The sequence below is a fragment of the Delphinus delphis genome, chromosome 2 (assembly GCF_949987515.2).
Source record: "Delphinus delphis chromosome 2, mDelDel1.2, whole genome shotgun sequence".
NCBI classification, from domain to species: Eukaryota; Metazoa; Chordata; class Mammalia; order Artiodactyla; family Delphinidae; genus Delphinus; species Delphinus delphis.
The window spans coordinates 22,361,380-22,385,751 of record NC_082684.1 but is presented as its reverse complement, the minus strand read 5'-3'; the positions used below and the strand labels follow the sequence as shown (position 1 = coordinate 22,385,751).

The 24,372-nt window shown below is 35.6% G+C and overlaps 1 protein-coding gene across 1 annotated transcript in view; it reads right to left on the bottom strand.

Annotated features, from left to right (window-relative positions):
• The window catches only part of GTF2A1 (general transcription factor IIA subunit 1), a 46,154-nt gene that overhangs the window by 5,959 nt on the left and 15,823 nt on the right, over nucleotides 1-24,372 (bottom strand). The window contains exons 5-8 of the mRNA XM_060004105.1: nucleotides 20,924-20,999; nucleotides 18,535-18,668; nucleotides 15,658-15,978; nucleotides 7,289-7,378 (exon numbers count right to left, since the gene is read on the bottom strand). Coding sequence (XP_059860088.1) covers nucleotides 7,289-7,378; nucleotides 15,658-15,978; nucleotides 18,535-18,668; nucleotides 20,924-20,999 — 621 coding nt within the window. The remainder of the gene's footprint in view (nucleotides 1-7,288; nucleotides 7,379-15,657; nucleotides 15,979-18,534; nucleotides 18,669-20,923; nucleotides 21,000-24,372) is intronic.

The following is a 24,372-nucleotide window of genomic DNA, read 5'->3' as shown; positions in this document are numbered from 1 at the left end:
AATTCTTGTCTTTTTGATAACAGCCATTTTATCAGGTGTGAGGTGATATACCTCATTGTGGTTGACTTGTATTTCCCTGATGATTCGTGATGTTGAGCATCTTTTCATGTATCTGTTTGCCATTTGTATGTCTTCTTTGGAAAAATGTCTATTCAGGTCCTCTGCCCATTTTTAAATTGGGTTGTTTGTTTTGATGTTGAATTGTGTGAGTTCTTTCTATATTTTGGGTATCAACCCACTGTCAGATATATCCTTTGCAAATATCTTCTCCAATTCAGCAAGTGGCCTTTTTGTTTTGTTGATGGTTTCTTCCGATGTGCAAGAGCTTTTTCGTTTGATGTAGTCCCACTTGTTTATTTTTGCTTTTGTTGCCTTTGCTTTCTTGTCAAATCAAAAACTCACCAATAAGACCAATGTCAAGGAGCTTATCATCTCTGTTTTCTTTCTTCTATGGTTTCGGGTCTTACATTCAAGTCATTTTGCACTGATTATTTTGCATGATAAAAGATAGTAGTCTAGTTTCATTCTTTTGCATGTGGCTTCCCAGTTTTCCCCACACCATTTACTGAAGGGACTGTCCTTTCCTCATTTTATATTCTTTGCTCTTCTGTCATAAATTAATTGACCACACAGGAATGGGTTTATTTCTGGGCTCTCTTTTCTGTTCTATTGATCTATGTGTCTGTTTCTATGCCAATACCATACTGTTTTGATTACTATAGTTTTGTAATACAGCTTGAAATCAAGAAGCATGATGCCTTTGTTCTTTCTCTAGATTGCTATGGCTCTTCAGGGTCTTTTGTGGTTTGATACAAATTGTAGGACTGTTTGATCTCTTTCTGTGAAAAATGCCATTGAAATGTTGATAGAGACTGCACTGAATTTATAGATTGTTTTGGATATTATGGACAATTTAACAATATTAAGTCTTCCAATCCATGAGCAAGTAATATATTTCCATTTACTTGTGTATTTTTCAATCTCTTTCATCAATGTCTTAACAGTTTTCAGTGTACAGGTCTTTCACCTCCTTGGTTGTATTTATCCCTAGATATTTTTTTCTTTTTGATGCAGCTGTAAATGGATTGTTTTCTTAATTTCTCCTTCTGATAGTTCACTATTAGTGTACAGAAACTCAACAGATTTTTGTATCCTGAAATTGACTGAATTCATTTATTAGTTCTAACAGTTTTTTGGTGGAGTCTTTAGCATTTTCTATGTAATATCATGTCACCTGCAAATAGTGACAGTTTCCCTTCTTCCTTTCTGATTTGGATGTCTTTTATTTCTTTTTCTTGCCTAACTGCTCTGACTAGGACTTCCCATATCATGTTGAAGAAAAATGGTAGGAGTGAGCATGCTTGTCTTATTCCTAATCTTACAGGAAAAGCTCCAGCCTTTCATTGATGAGTATGTTACCTGTGGGATTTTCATATATGTCCTTTATTAAGTTGAGGTACATTCCCTCTACACCAACTTAATGTTGAGACTTCTTATGTTGAATTTTGTCAAATGCTTTTTCAACACCTATTGAGATGATCACATGACTTTTATCCTTCATTTTGTTAACATGGTGTATCACACTGACTGATTTGTAGATGTTGAACCTTCCTTGCATCCCTGGAATAAATCCCACTTGATCATGGTATATGATCTTTTCAATAAATTGCAAATTCAGTTTGCTAATATTTTGTTGAGGATTTCTGCATCTATGTTCATCAGGATGATACTGGCCTGTAATTTTCTTTTCTTGTGGCATCCTTGTCTGGTTTTGGTATCAGGGTAATGCTGGTCTTGTAAAATGAGTTTAGAAGTGTTTCCTCCTCTTCTATTTTTTAGAAGAGTTTGAGGATTGGTATTAATTCATTAATTGGTATTAATGTTTGATAGAATGTACCCATGAAGCCATCTGGCCCTAGACTTTTGTTTATTGGCAAGTTTTTGATTATTGATTCAATCTCCTTACTAGTAATCAGTATGTTCAGATTTTCAATTTCTTCACGATTCAGTCTTAGAAGGTTGTGTGCTTCTAGGAATTTATCCATTTCTTCTAGATTGTCCAATTTGTAAATGTATAATTATTCACAGTAGTCTCTTATGATCCTTTATATTTCTGTTATCAGCTGTAACATCTATTTCTGATTTTATTTATTTGAGTCCTCTCTCTCGGTGAGTCTAACTAAAGGTCTGTCAATTTTGTTTATCTCTTCAAATAACCAGCTTTTAGTTTCATTGATCTTTTCTATTGTCTTTTTAGTCTCTATTCATTTATTCCCACTCTGATCTTTGTATTTCCTTCCTTCTACTAACTTTGGGCTTCTTCTTGTTCCTTTAGGTGTAAAGTTGGTTTGTTTGAGATTTTTCCTTATTTCTTGATGTAGGCATTTCTCTCTATGTACTTCTTTCTTACAACTGCTTTTGCTGCATTCTACAAGTTTTGGTATGTTATATTTCCATTTTCATTTGTCTCAAGGTATTTTTCTAGTTCTCTTTTGATTTCTTCTTTGACCCATTGGTTGTTCAGTAGCATATTTAATCTCCATCTAATTGATTTCTAGTTTAATACCACTGTGGTCAAATTGGTTTTTAGTAGTTAATTTGACAACCTCTCTTAAAAAAAAAATTCACTAGGTGCGTTTTTCAAAAATAAATTTATCTATAATTAGTAATACTTATTTTATAGCTCTCAGTACTTGTGTTCATTAAAGTAGTTAATAATATTTCTCTGAAAAATATCTTAACTCTACCAGGTATGTGTATACATGTCATTTCATAGGAAATTTTATACTGGCAAATATTTCAAACAGCAATACCCTTTGTTCTCCCTGATGCTTCTAGACCATTTTTTTTGGTCTTTTCTCTGTAACTCCTTTTATGTCTATGCCATTGATTTGACCTTAGGCTTTTCTTCATTCCTCTTATCTACTGACCACCAGGACACTATCTTTTCAATATTGGTATCATGTTTACAACTACTCTCTTCTTCTTCCTCACATACAGTAACAACTTCCATATTGCTGACCTTTTTAATACCGTGGCCCCACTGTATTAGAATTCACACTAATATTAGTATTTCTCTAATTATTACTTTCTCTCTAATTCTATTTTAGTTGTCTTCAGGACACCTGGCAACTGTTTTCTAAAAGGCCATCAATAATCTTCTAGTTACCATGTCAACAGCCTCTTGTCGTACGATTTATTACAATATCCCTTAGCTGATTTCCAGGACTTCACTCTCTCCCTTCCTTCCAATCATCTTTTAAGTATCACTGCCACTTCAGGCTTTCATGTTCAACAGAGAAAATTATAGCCTGGAGAGGTTCCATGGCATGACCAAGGGCATATCACAGTTAAGTGACAAAGATGATTCTCTTGCCCCAGTCCAAAATGCTTTCTACTAATCAGGCTGTTTTATATAATAATGCAGAAATTCTCACTATATAAAGGTATTTTCTTATCCCACTGCTAAAATTCCATGGTCTAACATCCCTGTGCAGACAGTCTCCATGACACATTCTTAGCAAATCACTGTTCGGTGTCTGCTTGAGTATGGTTAAAAGTGGGGGGTAAAGAACTGCAAATTAAGTTATCCCTTCCTGGGATAGCTCTCTTATAACTCTTTCATACTTTACTCCTTACTAAAACTGCTTACTCCAAACTTCTACTTATTGATCGTAGTTCTGCCTTTTGGGAGTTAATTTAAAAAACAATCAAATACTTTGTATGTTTGAAAATCACTCCCATACCTTTCCTCTAGATCACTAACTTAAGCTATATATAAATTTAACATGTGTCAATTTTTTCTCACTTATTAAAACAAAATAGAGTACAATAAAGTGAAACAGTATTCAGGACAGAGACTCCAGCATTAAGTGGTCTTATAGCTCTGGTCTAATTACATTATGTAGATTATTACACCTAACACCTTAGGATGGATGATTTGAATGTCTAACAGATACAACACTTAACATGCCCAAAACCAGCCACTCTCCTTTCCCAAACTTGCTCCATCTGCAGCCTTTCCCATCCAAGTTGATGGTATCTCCATGCTTCTGTCTGATTCCTCATCAAAAAAAATTCCTATACTCATTCTTGATCCCTCCTTTTCTACTGCACATACAAGAGTCAGGAAATCCTGTTGACTCTTCCTTCAAAACATCCAAGATCCAGCTGCTTCTCACCACTTCCAGTACTATCATCCTAGCCTCAGTCACCATTATCACTCACTTGGATTATGACACTATCCCTCTATTAACCTCATTTCAACCTTTGCTTCTTCTCTGCTCTCACAAAGAAAGCTAAGTGATCTTTTTAAGATTAAAATGTAAGTGATATCACTTTTGTCTATTTGAAACCTTCCAATAGCTTCCCAATTCACTCAGAGGAAGAGCCCATGTCCTCCTACACCATCTGCCTTCACCTAGCTCTGACTTAATCTACTACTATACTACTCCCCCAAGTCCAGTTACACTGGCCTCCTTTTTGCTCCTCACACACAACAGGCAGGTTATGCCACTGAATAATGACAGGGCTAACTTTCTTCAAGTCTTTGCTCCTGTTCCATTTTCCCACTCTAATATAATTTCCCATACCAATTATCAGCTTCTAGCATAGCATATTAATTACAGTTGACCCTTGAACAGTATGGGTTTGGAAGTGCAGAGATCCACTTATACATAGGTATTTTTCAATAGTAAATACTACAGAATTAAGTGGTCTGTGGTTGGATGGCTACATGCATGTGGAAGAAGCGCAGATACAGAGGACTGCCTATATGTTACATGCTGATTAACCCCAGCATTGTACAAGAATCAACTGTAATTTATTTGTTGTTTGTTATGTTTTAACATCTGTCTCCCTCAACTAGAGTAAGCTTCTCAATAGCAGAGATTGTTTTGTTTTGTTCACTGGTGTATCTCAAGTTCCTAGAATAGTAACCTGGGACATCACAGACACTCTGTAAGTATTTTTTGAATAAAAAGATGTCTCCTCTTTTCTTTGACTTCCTGTAGAGAAAGTATTAACTATCCTAAAATTGGATATACAAATTTATTTCCAGTACAAACCAAGTGACTACAACCTGAAAGACATGGAATTAAATAAACAAGTGACATATATATAAAATAAATAAATAAATGAGCAAACAAGTGCTGAGTAGCCAGAAAAAGGAATTCCACAGACAAGTAAAGAAACTGACTGCATTCTGCTGCAAGACAACTTGCAAAAAGCAAATGTAGAAAAGTTTCATTAATCAAATAATAGTCTATATACTAAGCACTGAAGTCATATTGAGTAATAAGTAATAAATATTTTTACTTGAATAAAATCACAAAATACAACTTAACAATTCATTGGCCTTAAATTAAGCCCTTCCTGAAGGAGTGTCCCGAGTGCCAGGAAAAAGGCCTCTGAAATTTCCTAATGACAAACATATTAAATAAAATTACCTACAAATAAGGCTGAAGACTCAATACCTGATGCCATACTTATGGGAGAACCCTGCCTCATTATTAAGTTTAAGGTTCTCATTTGATTAGCAATACAATAACTCTATGATTGCTTCTAAAATTGACTCGTTGTTGAAATTCTAAAGTTTAGTCTTCAAAAATAAACTCCTGAAGTTCAAGTTGCCTCAAACCACGCCCATTTCAGAACGCACCATTCTTTACTGTTGGCTAAAACATCAAGACTCAACCCTCCAGTCTCCAGAACTCATTTGATTATAAAAATTAGATCTCTGCAAACTTTATAACTGTTTATCATTCAACACACTATTTAAATCTATTTTTTAATTTCTTAGTTTAAAACATTAAAATATTGTCTCTTGGAGCAAAACAAACCAATTTTAACATTTAAAATATTAAGTGTACAAAGGAGAATACAACTAGTCACTTATAATATGAAAATACTTAGAAGCATATTCTTAAGTCAAGCTAAGGTAAAGGTCCTCTCTTGACTGATAAATCTGACAACTTGCTATCATGAAACGGTGCCCTGGATAATTTGGCTGCCAACAGGTTCCCTTGAGTCTTCCTGGCAATAAAGATTTACTGGTATCTCCCATTGTTTTAACTTCAATATGCTTCCTGTATGTGCATGTAACGAGAAATTACTTTTATTATAATGTGCTTGGTGTAGGGTATTAAAAGTGCTTACTTAGCAGTCATAATGTACACAAGTGGATGTCTGATAACTCTGAATCAATGACCTCACTAATTTAATTCTATAATTTCACGGGTATTCAATTCTCTTGACTTTACCTTTTCATTAGGAAATGATAAGATTTATTTTCTTAACATTTTCCCTATAGATCTGTTTGCAGTAAACATGGCTATTTATAATATTCATTTCTATAAAAGCAACACAAATTTAAGATTTTCATCATTTGTAAAGGAGGGCATGCAGGGCACAAATCTTGTATAATAATGACTTCAGTTCCAGTACCTGACACATTTAGGCACTTAATAAATATACGTTTACTGAATGAGTAGTGCTTATAAACAAAACCCAACTACTTCTGTTAGAGTTTTCAGCACATTTTAAAGACCTCTGCTAAAATTAAATTATAAAAATGCAATATAATTTGTGGATTTACTATAAATTTAGTGATTATAACCAGAAAAAAAATTTATTCCAAATTAAATGTTTCAGCAAATAACCAAAATTTTAACAATGCCAATAACTATAACAAAAATACTTGGGAAGTAGCATCCTTTTTAAGAATTAAGAAATCAAGGAATCAATAACTAATTCTCATAGAACCTAGTTTAAAAATTTTTTACTGCTACCAAAGTACAGCAAAGCTAAATAATTTAAAACAATTTTCAGTAAAAATTATCTTTTGTTAGTTATCAGTCTTGTTTTTTGCCGTTGTTCTTTTCTCCTTAGCAATAAAAAAAGGTTACAGAAATTTAATTAAAGCCTTTTAGTTTTGAGGTAGTTGAAGTCAGAGGGAAAACAGGGTTATCCCACTGAGTTACTATTCATGTTAAAGGACAACCACAAAGTAGCTTTACTTTGTTAACAGGTTGGGAGACAGTCTAAATTGAAAACAACATACTTCCCATGAGTTCTTTCATAACTTTTTTTTCAACTGTAAAGTTATACAAATTAATTTCTCATTCTATTAAAATAATCTAAACTATAACATTGTTTTCATTCAAACTGTTTATACTGAATATAAGAGGCATCAATCAGCTGACCAAATGCTTGAACAAGGCAGACAGGATGGTTTAGGGAAGAAATTACAACAGAAAAAATGTCAGTAACCTGATCATAAAACCCTTACCTTATCATATTGGCATACAACAACATTTTCTGTATCAAAGAGTTCCTGTCCTTCCTCATCACTCACATCATCTTCACTATTGAGGGGTTCCTAAAAATGAAAAAGGGAGAATTCATTTACTTATACTTCATGTATTACTAGAAAAGGCCCTTCAAATATTCAGAGAAAAGAAACACAAAGACCTTGATGTTCTTTGAGAACCAAGGGCCAGACAGATGCATATATACCATGAATATATTGTTAACTGGCTGTGTTAAGACTCTACCAATGTCACTGAAATTCCAGCAAGAAATTAAATACAATAATTAAAATAGTTAAGCTATATAATTTATAAGCCTGAAAAGATGTTTAACTTTACTTCCTTTATTCTTTCCTAATAGTACGAAAAGATGATTCTCTTTAGTAACTGTTTTAAGATGCCTAGAAGTAGACCTAACAAAATATGAAGGTTTAATGAGATAATGGTAGTATGTACCACCAAAAGCAGCAGTGTAAAAGGGAAAACAATGGTGAAATTGGCATAGGAAAACAGGGTTATAAAACAGCTTGGCAGCCTGGATAGTCTTTACATTAAGGACTAGGACTAGGGATACAAATTAGTATTAGTGGAGGCTTAGAGCATAGTTAAGGCAATCATATTTAAAAAGAAGGAGAGGATCTCGGTCTCAGTATCAAAGAGAATTAAAGGCCAAGATCTAACTAGAGCATAAAATGACCAACTAAATTAACCTTGACCTCAGTCATGGCAGAAAATAAAACATATAACTCTGATTTCTAATTAATGAAGAAAGAGAAGCTAGGACAAAATGAAGGTGGAAAGAAAAATAATCAAGATGATATTAAGTCTAGGCCTATACCTACTCACACACATGTATATGTATATATATTCTTTAATTTAAAATAGGTTATCACCAATGTAAATGTAAAAAGAAAATTTACTGAGGTAAAATTCACCATTTAAACCATTCTAAGGTGTACAATTTGCACTTAGCACATTCATAATGTGTGTAATTACCACCACTATTGCCATTTCTAAGCAATATTATAGAGCTTAGGCAACAAGGCAAGAAAAACTACTTTTTCACTTTTGATTTGACTGCCTACAGAAAAAGCATGAAAGAATCAAAAGAGGCCACCTGGTAAATAAAGATGACGGTAGCCCCCAGCGCCCCCACCTGAAAACCCCATTTCCCTTGATCAACCTGCCGTGTCCAGGGAAGGAGCTGGGAAGCACAGCGAGGTTGCCTTAAGTACACGTGGGAAATCAAGAACTACGATATTTTTCTCTGTTCAAACAGCTTTTTAAAATTTGCTATGGTGTTTATAACAAAAAAGAAAATTGAAAAAAAAAATAAGTGGAGTAGCAGAAGCCTTTTGCTACTCATCATTAATCAAGGAAATAATAATTAAAACCGAAATGAAACAAAAGTTTCTACCTACCAGACGCAAAAAGTAAGCAGCCTGACAATGTCAAGTAGTGGTGAAGATGTATAGACATATGCACCATTATACACACTGACTGCCAGAAGTGTAATTAGTACAACTATGTGGCATTTTATCGTCAGTTGAAGATAGGCATGCCTTATGATTCAGCAATTCAAGGTTTAGGTACAACACTTAGAGAAACTCTTACATGTGTCCCCAGAAGACACATACCAAAATATTGTATAACTGTAATGGTTAACAAGTAGAAACAACCCTAATGCCCAACACATCACAAAAATGGATAAATTTTTAACATTTAACAGTGAAAATAATTATATGTATATGCAACAACTCAGATGAACCTCAGGAATACCATGTTGGCAAAAAAAATCAACTTGCAAAAGAATACACAATTATTTCACTTTATTATAAACAGACATGTAAAACAAAACAATATGCTCCTTAGGAATATGAATACATATGGTAAAATATAAAGGTAAGTTAGCGATAAACACAAAATTCATGAGCAAGGTTACTCTGATGGCAGAAGGAAGAGGATGGGGATTGGAGACGGGCACCCAGGGGACTTTATTTAGGCAGTGGGATTTTTTTTTTTAACTAGATGTGGACATTGGGTTTTTTATATCATAAAATATTTTTGTTTCATCTATTCAATATTTAATAAAACAGTATTCTTTAAAACAACATTACTTAGATCAGCGGTTCCCAACCTTTTTGGCACCAGGGACCAGTTTCATGAAGACAATTTTATCATGGATAAAAAATTGGAAGGGGAGGGGCTTCCCTGGTGGTGCAGTGGTTAAGAATCCGCCTGCCAATGCAGGGGACACGGGTTCGATCCCTGGTCTGGGAAGATCCCACATGCCGTGGAGCAACTAAGCCCGTGCACCACAACTACTGAAGCCCACGCGCCGTGCTCCGCAATAAGAGAAGCCACTGCAATGAGCAGCCCGTGCACCGCAATGAGGACTCAGCGCAGCCAAAAAAAAAAAAATTGGCGGGGGATAGTTCAGACGGTAATGGAAGCGATGGGGAGTGGCAGAGGAAGCTTCGCATGCTCACCTGCCGCTCACCTCCTGCTGTACGGCCCAGTTCCTAACAGGCCACAGACCAGTACCAGTACACGGACCAGGGGTTGGGGACCCCTGACTTAGATAATTTAGAAGAAGTTTGTACTAAGATAAACCAGAAGATTACATCTTAGGCTGCAGAAGGCAATTAACAGTGGAAACTGTGGTAAGACAAACACCATCTTGAATACAAGTAACTAAGCTGGAATACTGAGGAAATCAAAGATATAATCACATGCTTCTAAAAATACACACACAACAAAAAATCAATAAGAAAGGATGGTTTGATCAGGAAACTTGCACAATCTTCTTAGATAGCCTCATCCACCAAAGGGCAGACAGCAGAAGCAAGAAGAACTACAATCCTGCAGCCTGTGGAACAAAAACCACATTCACAGAAAGACAGACAAGATGAAAAGGCAGAGGGCTATGTACCAGATGCAGGAACAAGATAAAACCCCAGAAAAACAACTAAATGAAAAGGAGATAGGCAACCCTCCAGAAAAAGAATTCAGAATAATGATAGTGAAGATGATCCAGGACCTCAGAAAAAGAATGGAGGCAAAGGTCGAGAAGATACAAGAAATGTTTAACAAAGATCTAGAAAAATTAAACAACAAACAGAGATGAACAACACAATAACTGAAATGAAAACTACACTACAAGGAAGCAACAGCAGCATAATTGAGGCAGAAGAATGGATAAGTGACCTGGAAGACAGAATGGTGGAATTCACTGCTGTGGAAGAGAATGACGAAAAAAAGAATGAAAAGTAATGAAGATAGCCTAAGAGACCTCTGGGACAACATTAAACACAACAACATTCACATTATAGGGGTCCCAGAAGAAGAGAGAAAGGACCCGAGAAAATATTTGAAGAGATTATAGTCGAAAACTTCCCTAACATGGGAAAGGAAATAGCCACCCAAGTCCACGAAGCGCAGAGAGTCCCATACAGGATAAACACAAGGAGAAACAAACCGAGACACACAGTAATCAAACTGGCAAAAATTAAAGACAAAGAAAATTACTGAAAGAAGCAAGGGAAAAATGACAAATAACATACAAGGGAACTCCCATAAGGTTAACAGCTAATTTCCCAGCAGAAACTCTACAAGCCAGAAGGGAGTGTCATGATATACTTAGATGAAAGGGAAGAACCTACAACCAAGATTACTCTACCCAGCAAGGATCTCACTCAGATTCGAGGGAGAATTCAAAAGCTTTAGTGACAAGCAAAAGTTCAGAGAATTTAGCACCACCAAACCAGCTCTACAACAAATGCTAAAGGAACTTCTCTAAGTGGGAAACACAAGAGAAGAAAAGGACCTAGAAAACAAACACAAAACAATTAAGAAAATGGTAATAGGAACAAACATATCAATAATTACCTTAAAATGTGAATGGATTAAATGCTCCAACCAAAAGACACAGGCTTGCTGAATGGATACAAAAACAAGACCCATATATATGCTGTCTACAAGAGATCCACTTCAGACCTAGGGACACATTCAGACTGAAAGTGAGGGGATAGAAAAAGATATTCCATGCAAATGGCAATCAAAAGAAAGCTGGAGTAGCAATACTCATGTCAGATAAAATAATTTTAAAATAAAGAATGTTACAAGAGACAAGGAAGGACACTACATAATGATCAAGGGATCAACCCAAGAAGAAGATATAACAATTATAAATATACATGCACTCAACATAGGAGCACCCCAATACACAAGGCAACTGCTAACAGCTATAAAAGAGGAAATCGACAGCAACACCATAATAGTGGGGGACTTTTAACACCTCACTTACACCAATGGACAGATCATCCAAACAGAAAATTAATAAGTAAACACAAGCTTTAAATGACACAACAGACCAGATAGATTTAATTGATATTTATAGGACATTCCATCCCAAAACAGCAGATTACACTTTCTTCTCAAGTGCGCATGGAACATTCTCCAGGATAGATCACATCTTGGGTCACAAATTAAGCCTCAGTAAATTTAAGAAATTTGAAATCATATCAAGCATCTTTTCTGACCACAACGCTATGAGAGTAGAAATCAATTACAGGGGAAAAAAATGTAAAAACCACAAACACATGGAGGCTAAACAATATGTTACTAAATAACCAAGAGATCACTGAAGAAATCAAAGAGGAAATCAAAGAATACCTAGAGACAAATGATAATGAAAACACGACAATCCAAAACCTATGGGATGCAGCAAAAGCACTTCTAAGAGGGAAGTTTATAGCTATACACGCCTACCTCAAGAAACAAGAAAAATCTCAAATAAACAATCTAAACTTACACCTAAAGGAACTAGAGAAAGAACAAAGAAAACCCAAAGTTAGCAGAAGGAAAAAAATCATAAACATCAGAGCAGAAATAAATGAAATAGAAACAAAGAAAACAATAGCAAAGATCAATTAAAGTAAAAGCTGGTTCTTTGAGTAGATAAAATTGATAAACCATCAGCCAGATCCATCAAGAAAAAGAGGGAGAGGACTCAAAACAATAAAATTAGAAACGAAAAAGGAGAAGCTACAACAGTCACCACAGAAATACAAAGCATCCTAAGAGACTACTACAAGCAACTCTATGCCAATAAAATGGACAACCTGGAAGAAACGGACAAATTCTTAGAAAGGTATAACCTTCCAAGACTGAAGCAGGAATAGAAAATATGAACAGACCAATCACAATTAATGAAATTGAAACTGTGATTAAAAATCTTCCCACAAACAAAAGTCCAGGACCAGATGGCTTCACAGGTGAATTCTATCAAATATTTAGAGAAGCGCCAACACCCATCCTTCTCAAATTCTTCCAAAACACTGCAGAGGAAGGAAGACCCCCAAACTCATTCAATGAGGCCACCATCACCCTGATACCAAAACCAGACAAAAATACTAAAAAAAAAGAAAATTACAGACCAATATCACCAATGAATATACATGCAAAAATCCTCAATAAAACACTAGCAAACAGAATCCAACAACACATTAAAAGGATCATACACCATGATCAAGTGGGATTTATCCCAGGGATTCAAGGATTCTTCAATATATGCAAATCAATCAATGTGATACACCATGTTAACCAATTGAAGAATAAAAAACATATGATCATCTCAATAGATGCAGAAAAAGTTTCTGACAAAATTCAACACCCATTTATGACAAAAACTCTCCAGAAAGTGGGCATACAGGGAAACTACCTCAACATAATAAAGGCCATATACGACAAACCCACAGTAAACATCATTCTCAATGGTGGAAAACTGAAAGCATTTCCTCTAAGATCAGGAACAAGACAAGGATGTCCACTATCACCTCTATTATTCAACATAGTTTTGGAAGTCCTAGCCACGGCAATCAGAGAAGAAAAAGAAATAAAAGGAGCACAAATTGGAAAAGAAGAAGTAAAACTGTCATTGTTTGCAGATGACATGATACCATACATAGAGAATCTTAAATATGCCACCAGAAAACTACTACAGCTAATCAATGAATTCGGTAAAGTTGCAGGATACAAAATTAATGCACAGAAATCTCTTTCATTCCTTTACACTACTGATGAAAATTCTGAAAGAGAAATTAAGGAAACACTCCCATTTACAAACAAAAAGAATAAAATACCTAGGAATAAACTTACCTAGGGAGACAAAGACCTGTATGCAAAAAACTATAAGACACTGTTGAAAGAAATTAAAGATGATACCAACAGATGGAGACATATACCATGTTCTTGGATTGGAAGAATCAATATTGTGAAAATGACTACACTTCCCAAAGCAATCTACAGAGTCAATGCAATCCCTATCAAATTACCAATGGCATGTTTTACAGAACTAGAATAGAAAATCTTAAAATCTGTACGGAGACAAAAAAGACCCCGAATAGCAAAGAAGTCTTGAGGGAAAAAAACAGAGCAGATGGAATCAGTCACCCTGACTTCAGACTACACTACAAAGCTACAATAATCAAGACAATATGGTACTGGCACAGAAACAGAAATATAGATCAATGGAACAGGAGAGAAAGCCCAGAGATAAACCCACACACCTATGGTCAACTAATCTATGACAAAGGAGGCAAGGATATCCAATGGAGAAAAGACAGTCTCTTCTTCAATAAGTGGTGCTGGGAAAACTGGACAGCTACATGTAAAAGAATGAAATTAGAACACTCCCTAACATCATACACACAAAAAAAACTCAACATGGATTAGAGACCTAAATGGAATACCAACACTGTAAAACTCTTAGAGGAAAACATAGGAAGAACACTGACATAAATCACAGCAAGATCATTTTTGATCTACCTCCTAGAGTAATGGAAATAAAAATAAACAAATGGGACAGAATGGAACTTCAAAGCTTTTGCAAAGCAAAGGAAACTACAAACAAGGCGAAAAGACAACCCTCAGAATGGGAGAAAATATTTGCAAACAAATCAATGGAAAAAGTATTAATCTCCAAAATATATAAGCAGCTCATGCAGCTTAATAGTAAAAAAACAACAAGCCATCCAAAAATGGGCAGAAGACCTAAAGAGACATTTCTCCAAAGAGGACATACAGATGGCCAAGAAACACATGAAAAGATGCTCAACATCACCAATTATTAGAGAAATGCAAATCAAAACTACTATGAGGTATCACCTCACACCAGTTAGAATGGGCATCATCAGAAAATCTACAAACAACAAATGCTGGAGAGGGTGTGGAGAAAAGGGAACCCTCCTACACTGCTGGTGGGAATGTAAATTGATACAGCCACTATGGAGAACAGTATGGAGGTTCCTTAAAAAACGAAAAATAGAACTTCCATACCACCCAGCAATCCCACTACTGGGCATATACCTTGAGAAAACCATAATTCAAAAAGACACATGCACCCCAATGTTCAATGAAGCACTATTTACAATAGCCAGGTCATGGAAGCAACCTAAATGCCCATTGACAGACGAATGGATAAAGAAGATGTGGTACATATATACAATGGAATATTACTCAGCCATAAAAAGGAACAAAATTGGGTCATTTGTAGAGATGTGGATGGATCTAGAGACTGTCATACAGACCGAAGTATGTCAGAAAGAGAAAAACAAATGTCATATATTAACGCATATATGTGGAACATAGAAAAATGGTACAGATGAACCAGTTTGCAGGGCAGAAATTGAGACACAGATGTAGAGAACAAACGTATGGACACCAAGGGGGGAAAGTGGCGGCGGGTGGGGGTGTGCTGAATTGGGAGATTGGGATTGACATGTATACATTGATGTGTAGAAAATGGATGACTAATAAGAACCTGCTGTATAAAAAAATAAATAAAATTTTAAAATTAAAAAGAAGATAAAGTATGGTTTGTTTAACTGAAGATAGACACTAAGAGTAGATAAGGTTATCTACGGAACTGCTATGGAATACAGAACAAAAGGAGGTTTTGAATAAATCGGTCACATTTAGCTTTTTCTTAAGTTTCTTCCCTTTCGAAATGTTGTTTTAAATTACTGAAGGAAAAGATTACCACATCTATCTGTTCTACCAATGTTTAATCTTTAAGCTACATCATGATGAATGCATAAGCCAAAGAATTAGAATTACATGCACTGTCTCCATCATCTTTATAAGTACAACTTAATTTGGTATTCATTCATTTTTTTGTTACCAGCTATAGAAATATTTTATGAAGATAAATACATCCAGAACAATCTAAAAATCTTAGGGTACAGTACCCTAACAGCCTCTAAGAAAATATAATTCATCAGTTTGGTACCAAGTAAAAGAAGAAATGATTGAGTAGTTTCTTACTTCTAGTCTTTTACTAGAAACTTACCTCTTCTACCTGCCCATCTTCAGCTCCATCTTTCTCTTTGTCTTCTTCCTCCTCATCATCATAGTCTTCTTCTTCATCTTCATCTTCTTCAGATGACGTATCCCCAGTCCCATCAACCTGCAACACCAGCGGGGCTTGCTGTTGAGCAGGCTGGGCCTGTGGCTGCTGTTGGCCAGCTGCGGTTAGCTGTGCTTGTGCTGGTGTAGGTGCTGCCACTGTTGTAGGTATAACTTGAGTCTTATTTCCTGTAAATAAGATTTGCTGGGGCTGGATGATAACACCTGTTTGTGGTGAAATCCCTCCAGGAAGAGGGGCCAGTACCTAAGGAAAAAGAAAAACTACAGATTAGTAACTAGCTAGAGGATCAAGTAGCTCAGTTTCATTGCTTGGCACACTGAAATAGGCCCCAATGCTAAAGAATCACCCCAAATTGCCATATCTCACACATAGTTAAAACTACCAAAGCACAGGAGGAATGTTTAGTGAGTGTACTGATCCACTAAATTTTCATTTTACCATTCAAATTTCTAAAGGAAAAAGATTTTCTGCAGATAATTGCTCCATTAATCAAGTACTTGCTATGTATATGCCAGACTCCAGGCTAAGAGTTACACGTTATTAGTTTATTTGCTTGAGGTATAGAGGTTTAATAACTTGCAAAGCTTGCAGTCAAGTCACTAAGAGGCAAAATGTGAACCTAGGTTTTCTGGTTCTGCTCTTATTATGCTACACTGCCTCCCTATGAAGAACACTGCCCTGAACTCTGAAGCCCTGGGTTCCAGTTTTGTCTAAGATCACAGATAAAGATGTAGCAGAGGCAAGTCTTTAACCTCTCTTCACTGTTAGATTAGGGTCAATGGTTCTCAATGCTGGCTACAAATTATAACAACCTAGTAACTTAAAAATGCTGATACCTGGGCTTCCCTGGTGGCGCAGTGGTTGAGTGTCCGCCTGCCAATGCAGGGGACACAGGTTCGTGCCCCAGTCCAGGAAGATCCCACATGCCACGGAGCGGCTGGGCCCGTGAGCCATGGCCGCGGAGCCTGTGCTCCACAACAGGAGAGGCCACAACAGTGAGAGACCCGCATACCACACACACACAAAAAAAAAACAAAAAAACTGATACCTAAGTCCCCACTCCTAATATTCTGATTTAATTGGTATAAGATGACATCTATTCATTTTATTTAAAGTTCCCCAGGTAATCCTAATCATGCAACCAAAGCTGTGAACCACCAGATCAGATGATTTCTAAAGTTCCTTCCAGCCTCTGCATCCTAGGATTCTAAAGTAAACCACAACTCAAAAAGAACCTATTAACAAATAGTAATTATATCTATTATAATGAACATATTTATAATTATAGTTATTAAATAAAAAGCAGAGAATGCCTAGTGATAAATTAAAAGCACTAAATGGCAATTCCTTGTCATTAGGTTCAAGGAAAGCAAAAATAATAAGACTATTTCTTTTAAGAAGTTTACAGATTAATGATGCAATAGACAAAGCAATAGCAACTCAAAAAGACAGAAGATGTCTGAGAACTGCAATATATAGCCTTATGAAAAGACAGGCGAGAGTACTAAATTCAGCTTGGGGGGACAAGGCCTGGTCAGGGAAGCCTTCCTAGTAGGCAACAGTTGAGCTTCTATTTGTGTTTTGGGAGATTAGCCAGGCTTTTTCTGTTTGGTTTGTTTGTTTGCGGGGGACTGGAGAGAACTGCTAGAAGGAAGGCCAAAGGTGGCATTCTAAACAGAACAGCATCAAGTGAAACCCAGAAGTACCAACAGGACAAATGTGGAAGGCTGTAAGTAGGCTGGATTAATGTTCCTCCTCTGTATCTCTATCATTGTACTATCATATTAACATTATTTGTTTATGTATCTGTCTCTTTTTCAAAGTACACAAGTTCCTCAAGAAAATAACCATTTCTTTCATCTTTGTCCTCACAGTACAAGAGTTTAACACCTGGCACACAAGTATGTGCAAATATTTGTCAACTTTGATATAAACAGCAGCTGAACCAGGTAACAACTGGAAGCATGGCAAAAAATAAAATGTGGAAAAATTTTAAAAAAAAGAACCCAAAAAAGATCTCATAACCCACGCTGAGGAGTTTACACTTTTTCCAATAAGCAATGGGAAATCATTAAAAGATTTTAAGATTTTTAGAACAATGACTATAAATATAGAGTAGCAGTCAAGTTAGGAGGGCACAAGGCTGGAGGCAGGGAAATCAATTAAGAGGATAACACAGTATTTTAAGTGAGAAATTATGAGAGCATGAACTAAGGAAATGACAAAAGAGAGTGTGGGAAAAGAAAACTAGTTTCAAATATATTAACAGACTGAAAGCATGTTTAAACTGCAGTCTAAAAAAAAGAAACTATTAAGAAGAATTGGTAGGATTTCATGATACCTTGGATATTAGAGGTAAGCAAAAGGGAGGATTCCACATACCCCCTTCCAGACAATACATAACCATCTGGAAACCAGACTCATGCCTGCTTCGTTCACTCCTAAATCTCTAGTCTCTTGCAAAGACTCTGATACGTAGCCACCCAATAAATGTGTGTTGAATGAATGCTGAATAACTAGCTTAGGAGGCTGGATGGAGAGTGGTGCCACTTATAAAAAGCGGGGGGGAGGATGATAAAGGATGAGTAGGGATAACAACAATTTAGTCTTAAACATACTGTAAGTTAAGCTGTGAGGTGTACAGGAGGAATTCAGAATGACAGGTTGTGTAGTATTAGAGAAGAGTCTAAGAATTTGTATAGACAAAGCTATGGAAAAAGGGATGGTAAACACCCAGAGAATTCATACAGAGGCAGAAAAAAAAGAACCCCATGGTGGTCAAAACTTAAAGATTTTTACCTGTTGTATAACAGGAGCTTGTACTCCACCAGGCTGCATTTGTGGTATAACCTGTTGTTGTAGAACTACTGACTGCTGAGGCTGAAAGATATACTGGGCACCATTGGCTGCTCTGACCACTTGAAGAAGCTGGCCTAAAGTAAAAAGCATGTATTCCAAATTACCACTTTAGCAGTGACCACCTCAAAACAAACAAATTCATAGTGAATGTCAGACCATGGTGAATGACAAAAATTACTAAGAAGGCTAACAATTTTATTAAGGGCTGTCATCCATACACAGTAAACTATAGTCCTTACCTTCTCTGACTTTACGACATGCTCTAATACATTGCTTAATATGTTTTATTTTCCTTATAAAGCTGTTTCCAACAAAGTTTTAACAACAGATTATGAGAGTTGATTAAAAGTGTAAATTATCTTCACTAACAAGTCATGAGAGAGGAATAAGTAACATCAGCAGACATTTCAGGGGCTGTTCATTTTTAAAGCTTTAAAGAAACAAAAGTATAATAATGCATTAATATCTTGAACAAAAGCACAGCATTCCGTAGCTTCAAGATGACTTAAAAAGCAGTAAGAGTTTGCTGAACCAATTATTACTGCCACATAACACTAACAGTATGACTGGCTTATACCAAATCCCTCTAATATATTGTTTTAAATGATGCAGAATGTTGAATAAATTAAGTAGTAAGCAATTATATCTCATTAAAATATGTAGCAAGCCGCTAAGTTTGTTCTTCAAACATTTAGAAATTAACAAAACAAGAAATTGTATAATCATTGTACTTTTTTTTAAACATCTTTATTGGAGTATAATTGCTTTACAATGGTGTGTTAGTTTCTTATTTATAACAAAGTGAATCAGCCATACGTACACTTATATCCCCATATCCCCTCCCTCTTGTGTCTCCCTCCCACCCTCCCTATCCCACCCCTCTAGGTGGTCAAAAAGCACCGAGCTGATCTCCCTGTGCTATGCGGCTGCTTCCCACTAGTTATCGGTTTTACATTTGGTAGTGTATATATGTCCATGCCACTCTCTCACTTCGTCCCAGCTTACTCCTCCTCTTCCCCGTGTCCTTAAGTCCATTCTCTACATCTGCGTCTTTACTCCTGTCCTACCCCTAGGCTCTTCAGAACCATTTTTTTTTTTTAGATTCCATATATATGTTAGCATACGGTATTTGTTTTTCTCTTTCTGACTTACTTCACTCTGTATGACAGACTCTAGGTCCACCCACCTCACTACAAACAACTCAGTTTCATTTCTTTTTATGGCTGAGTAATATTTCATTGTATATATGTGCCACATCTTCTTTATCCATTCATCTGTCGACGGACACTTAAGTTGCTTCCATGTCCTGGCTATTGTAAATAGTGTTGCAATGAACACTGTGGTACGTGACTCTTTGAATTATAGTTTTCTCAGGGTATACGCCCAGTAGTGGGATTGCTGAGTCGTATGGTGGTTTTATTTTTAGTTTTTTAAGGAACCTCCATACTGTTTTCCATAGTGGCTGCACCAATCTACATTCCCACCAGCAGTGTAGGAGGGTTTCCTTTTCTCCACACCCTCTCCAGCATTTATTGTTTGTAGATTTTTTGATGATGGCCATTCTGACTGGTGTGAGGTGATACACCTCATTGTAGTTTTGATTTGCAAGAAATTGTATAATTAAATTACAGAGAAAATACTTAAAATCCAGGTAAATAAATTCTTCAAACATTATTATTAAAAGTAAATTTTGCCTGCTATGGAGAGATACTATATAAAATACAATGTAATAAATTTGCTCTTAAGATACTATAGGATTTAGTTTGATATCACAAATTAGTTCAAATGAGTTGTTTAACTTATTTGGTAAGTTAAAAGTGTTTAGCAAAACCCAAGTAAATAAGCACTTCTAGGGCTTCCCTGGTGGTGCAGTGATTGAGAGTCCGCCTGCCGATGCAGGGGACACAGTTTCGTGCCCCGGTCCGGGAAGATCCCACATGCCGTGGAAGAGGCTGGGCCCGTGAGCCACGGCCGCTGAGCCTGCGTGTCAGGAGCCTGTGCTCCACAACGGGAGAGGCCATAACAGTGAGAGGCCCGCGTACAGCAACAACAACAAAAAAAAGCACTTCTCTATAATCATACTTCATTCAATAAATAGGATTCCATTCACGGATCAAAAGTTCAAGTGCAATTCTCATCTTCTCTACTGCATCCTCAGCAGTGATTATGGTTTAATATGCCATGGTCCTCAAATCATCTTATTTTAATAACGTAAGCCAAATGGTAAAAGAAGTATTAAGATCTTCTGTCTTTCAGTGAAGACAAAACAAAGGCTAGACGGTACAATTTTCTGAGTTATATAAATAATGGATCAGTTATTCCTAATTACCTGAATTTGTTAATATCTGTTGAACAGGAGTCACACCAGCAGGGAGTGCTAAGGTAGCAGCTGTAGCAGCAGCACTCTGGAAAAAACAATGAAAAACAATCAAAACCATGTATGTTCATAACAGCACATCAGTTTATCTCTGGCATATTTTAATAGTATTTACAGTTTCATTTAGTATATAGTACAATGAAAAGTTCTAACAATAAGACTAACTGCCATTTTATAAAATGGTACAATAAAGACCATTGAGCCTAAACATCTTACCTAATTATTTCAAGCAATTAATTAGAATAATTAGGAGGTTTTTTCACCTGGAGAATGTACTCTAAGGAAATATAACCCACACTAACAGTGCTGTACAATAAATAAAATTTCCATTCCATTATTTCCTTACTTATTCTGTTTCCTTACTCCCAATTCCTTGTTGTCAATTAATATACTTATGGCAAAAGTGTAAGTATCTTCACTTTAGAAATCCTAATATTTTAAATTTATACCATGATTAACAGGTCTCTAGAGAAAACCTTGTATCAGAAGACTGCAATTCTTAGCTGGCAACTCTTCTAAGATGCCATAAGGTGACAACACTGGCATTATCTAGGTGAAACATATATTACTGACAGTTTTATCAATATAGAAAATATCTTAAAAATCTTAAGTCACAAAAATTAATTTCTACACTTAAAAATGAAGTTAGTATCTGACTTTAAATTATAAAAACATACATGCAATTATACTCTGAATGTTTTTAAATCCAGGATAAATTCTTGATTTACTGCTTCTGGAGACTTCTCCCCTTTCCTCTGAAAGAATTACACTACATTTTTACTGTTTTTTTAAAATCCTGAGCTCAAAGTATTTCCATGTATCTCACTGTAACTATATACAGGTAGGTTTTTTTCCCCTCCCCCTTCAATCTTTTTTAAGGTACCAAACCTTCATATACTCAATCTAACTTATACATTTTTAGAAACACCTCTATTTGAATACGCTGTAAGAAATAAATATTAACTGTGCTTTGAAGTCAACAAAACTTGGAAAATTACACTCAGGTAGGTTACTGATACAACTATCTAGTCAGGCTCTAAGTATAGCCTTCCAAGAAAATATGCTTGTTGCCATTTGACAGGCCTAAGTAATCTCTATATCTTAAGCCTGAAACTCCCATTATGTCCCCAAAATCCAGCTATCTAGCTCACCAGGTTCTCTTTATAAAATGCAGGTTCTGCATTTCATTTTATTAAATAAATGAAAGATTTAAATAAATCTTGTCTATATAAGCAAATGAAAGGTAATCTAAATTTAAGGAATATATTAACAACCACTTACTATTGAGAAATATTATTTAGGAATATTAAGTGCCTATAATTCACATTTTATAAGATTAATAGATCTCCCTCTACTAGCAAACTGACCTAGCATTTTCCTTATAGCATACATGAGAAAATAACCACCTGCATACCTCTGCACACTCAAGTTGCTATAAATATTTGTTGTGATGTATCATACACAAACCATCTTTTATTAATGTCTGCTGAAAGTTCCTTCCTATATTTTGTGAAAAGGCCCTAATGTGAATAACGCATTTGAGCAATTTCATAAAGAGAACCTGCAAAACTAGTTTGATATAAGGTCCTGTTTCATAAGTTCCCTGAAATAGCTTTCTACCAAATATATTATCACTATCCCATATTCTTATATTAAAAAAATTCTTTTTTCAAAATGAAACTGTTTTTAATGGATATCTTTGAATCAGGAATAATAATGCAAACAAACAAAAACACAAAAAACTTATTTGTAAAAAGCCTATACTGATTACATTTTAGAACATGAAAAACACATGAAGCAAACACTAACTGAAAACAAGTAAAATGCTGAAATACGTATAAATGCTAACATTTTATTGATTGAAGTCTGATCTATGATCTGTTTAAATACATATGCTCTTTAGAATCAAGGAGACACAGCAAATCAGTAAGAGATGGGCCATTAACTTTACCAGTCTTTTTAAACACAATTTTAATTCAAAATTCTCTCCCACAAAACTTAAAATTCTTCAAAATTAGATGGGTCTACTGCAAGTGATTCTACTAAACTTTGTTTTAAAATGATACAAGTTATTCCCTAGGAAACAGTCTCAATAGTACCAATTACAATATGGATCCTACAGTGAGACTTATTTTTAAAGATGGAGGTTAAAAAGAAATTTGGTGCCTTAAACTTGAAAAGGAATTTTTTTTGAATAATAAAAATTCTTGTGAGAATCGATAGGCATGGACTTTTGTGATTTTCATGCAAAAGAACTGACTCCAGGAACTTGAACTGGAAGTACAAACAGAGATTCTTGATTTTTTGTGAATTTAAAAGTTCCAATTTCTATCGTGTAGAAATTTGCAATTCTGTAAAGTTATACATTTGTTAAGGCTGGTATATATCAATAGAAAGAAGTCGTTTGTCTAGTAGGTAAGCCCTGCTTCCTATATGGCTTATAAAACACAAAGGAGCTTTCAGGTTCACTCATCACTCACAAAATATAGTAACTGTTTTTTTTGTTTTTTTTTTTTTTTTTTTTGTGGTTCGTGGGCCTCTCACTGCTGTGGCCTCTCCTGCCGCGGAGCACAGGCTCCGGACACGCAGCCTCAGCGGCCATGGCTCACGGGCCCAGCCGCTCTGCGGCATGTGGGATCTTCCCGGACCGGGGCACGAACCCGCGTCCCCTGCATCGGCAAGTGGACTCTCAACCACCGCGCCACCAGGGAAGCCCAGTAACTGTTTTTTAAAATATTGCTTTTTCGTTTAAAAAAAAAAAAATCTGGATCTGAAAAGAAAATCTCACTGCTAACACTAGACTAAGAGATCTTATTTAAAATAATGATTCTTTCCTATTAAAAGGATTTGGCTGGATTTAAGAATGGAATGTCAGAGCAGAGACACCACTAACAGTCTGTGTAGTTTAAACAGAAGAAAAGCCATTTACGAGAAAATGCCGGAACAACGATTCTAATTAAACTTTGTTTTAATGTTTTATTAAAAAAAAAAAAACTGTGAAGATAGAAGTAAAGATTTTCTAAGGATCTGAGGGTTTCTTTCTTTCAGTTTTATTGTTATATCTGATGGGATATATTATATGTGCTAAGTGAAATTTGAAAATTTGAGGACTTATGAAGTTCAGTGGCTATCTCTTAGAAGTATCAAAAGTCTAATATATAATAAACACAACTGAAAAAATGCATTTTAAAGTAGCAATTTACATATTGTAATAAAACTTATTAGGCTATGCTATGGTTAAATCAGAGCAAAATTTGTAAATGTCTGATCTTAACGATACTAGTTATCTTTATCCAAATGGTTCATTTTTTAAAAATTTATAATTCTTAGCATTCCTAACCTCTTTCAGTTAATGGGTCTTCTGCAACATAACGATACTTGGCATAATGTTTGGTAGGTCC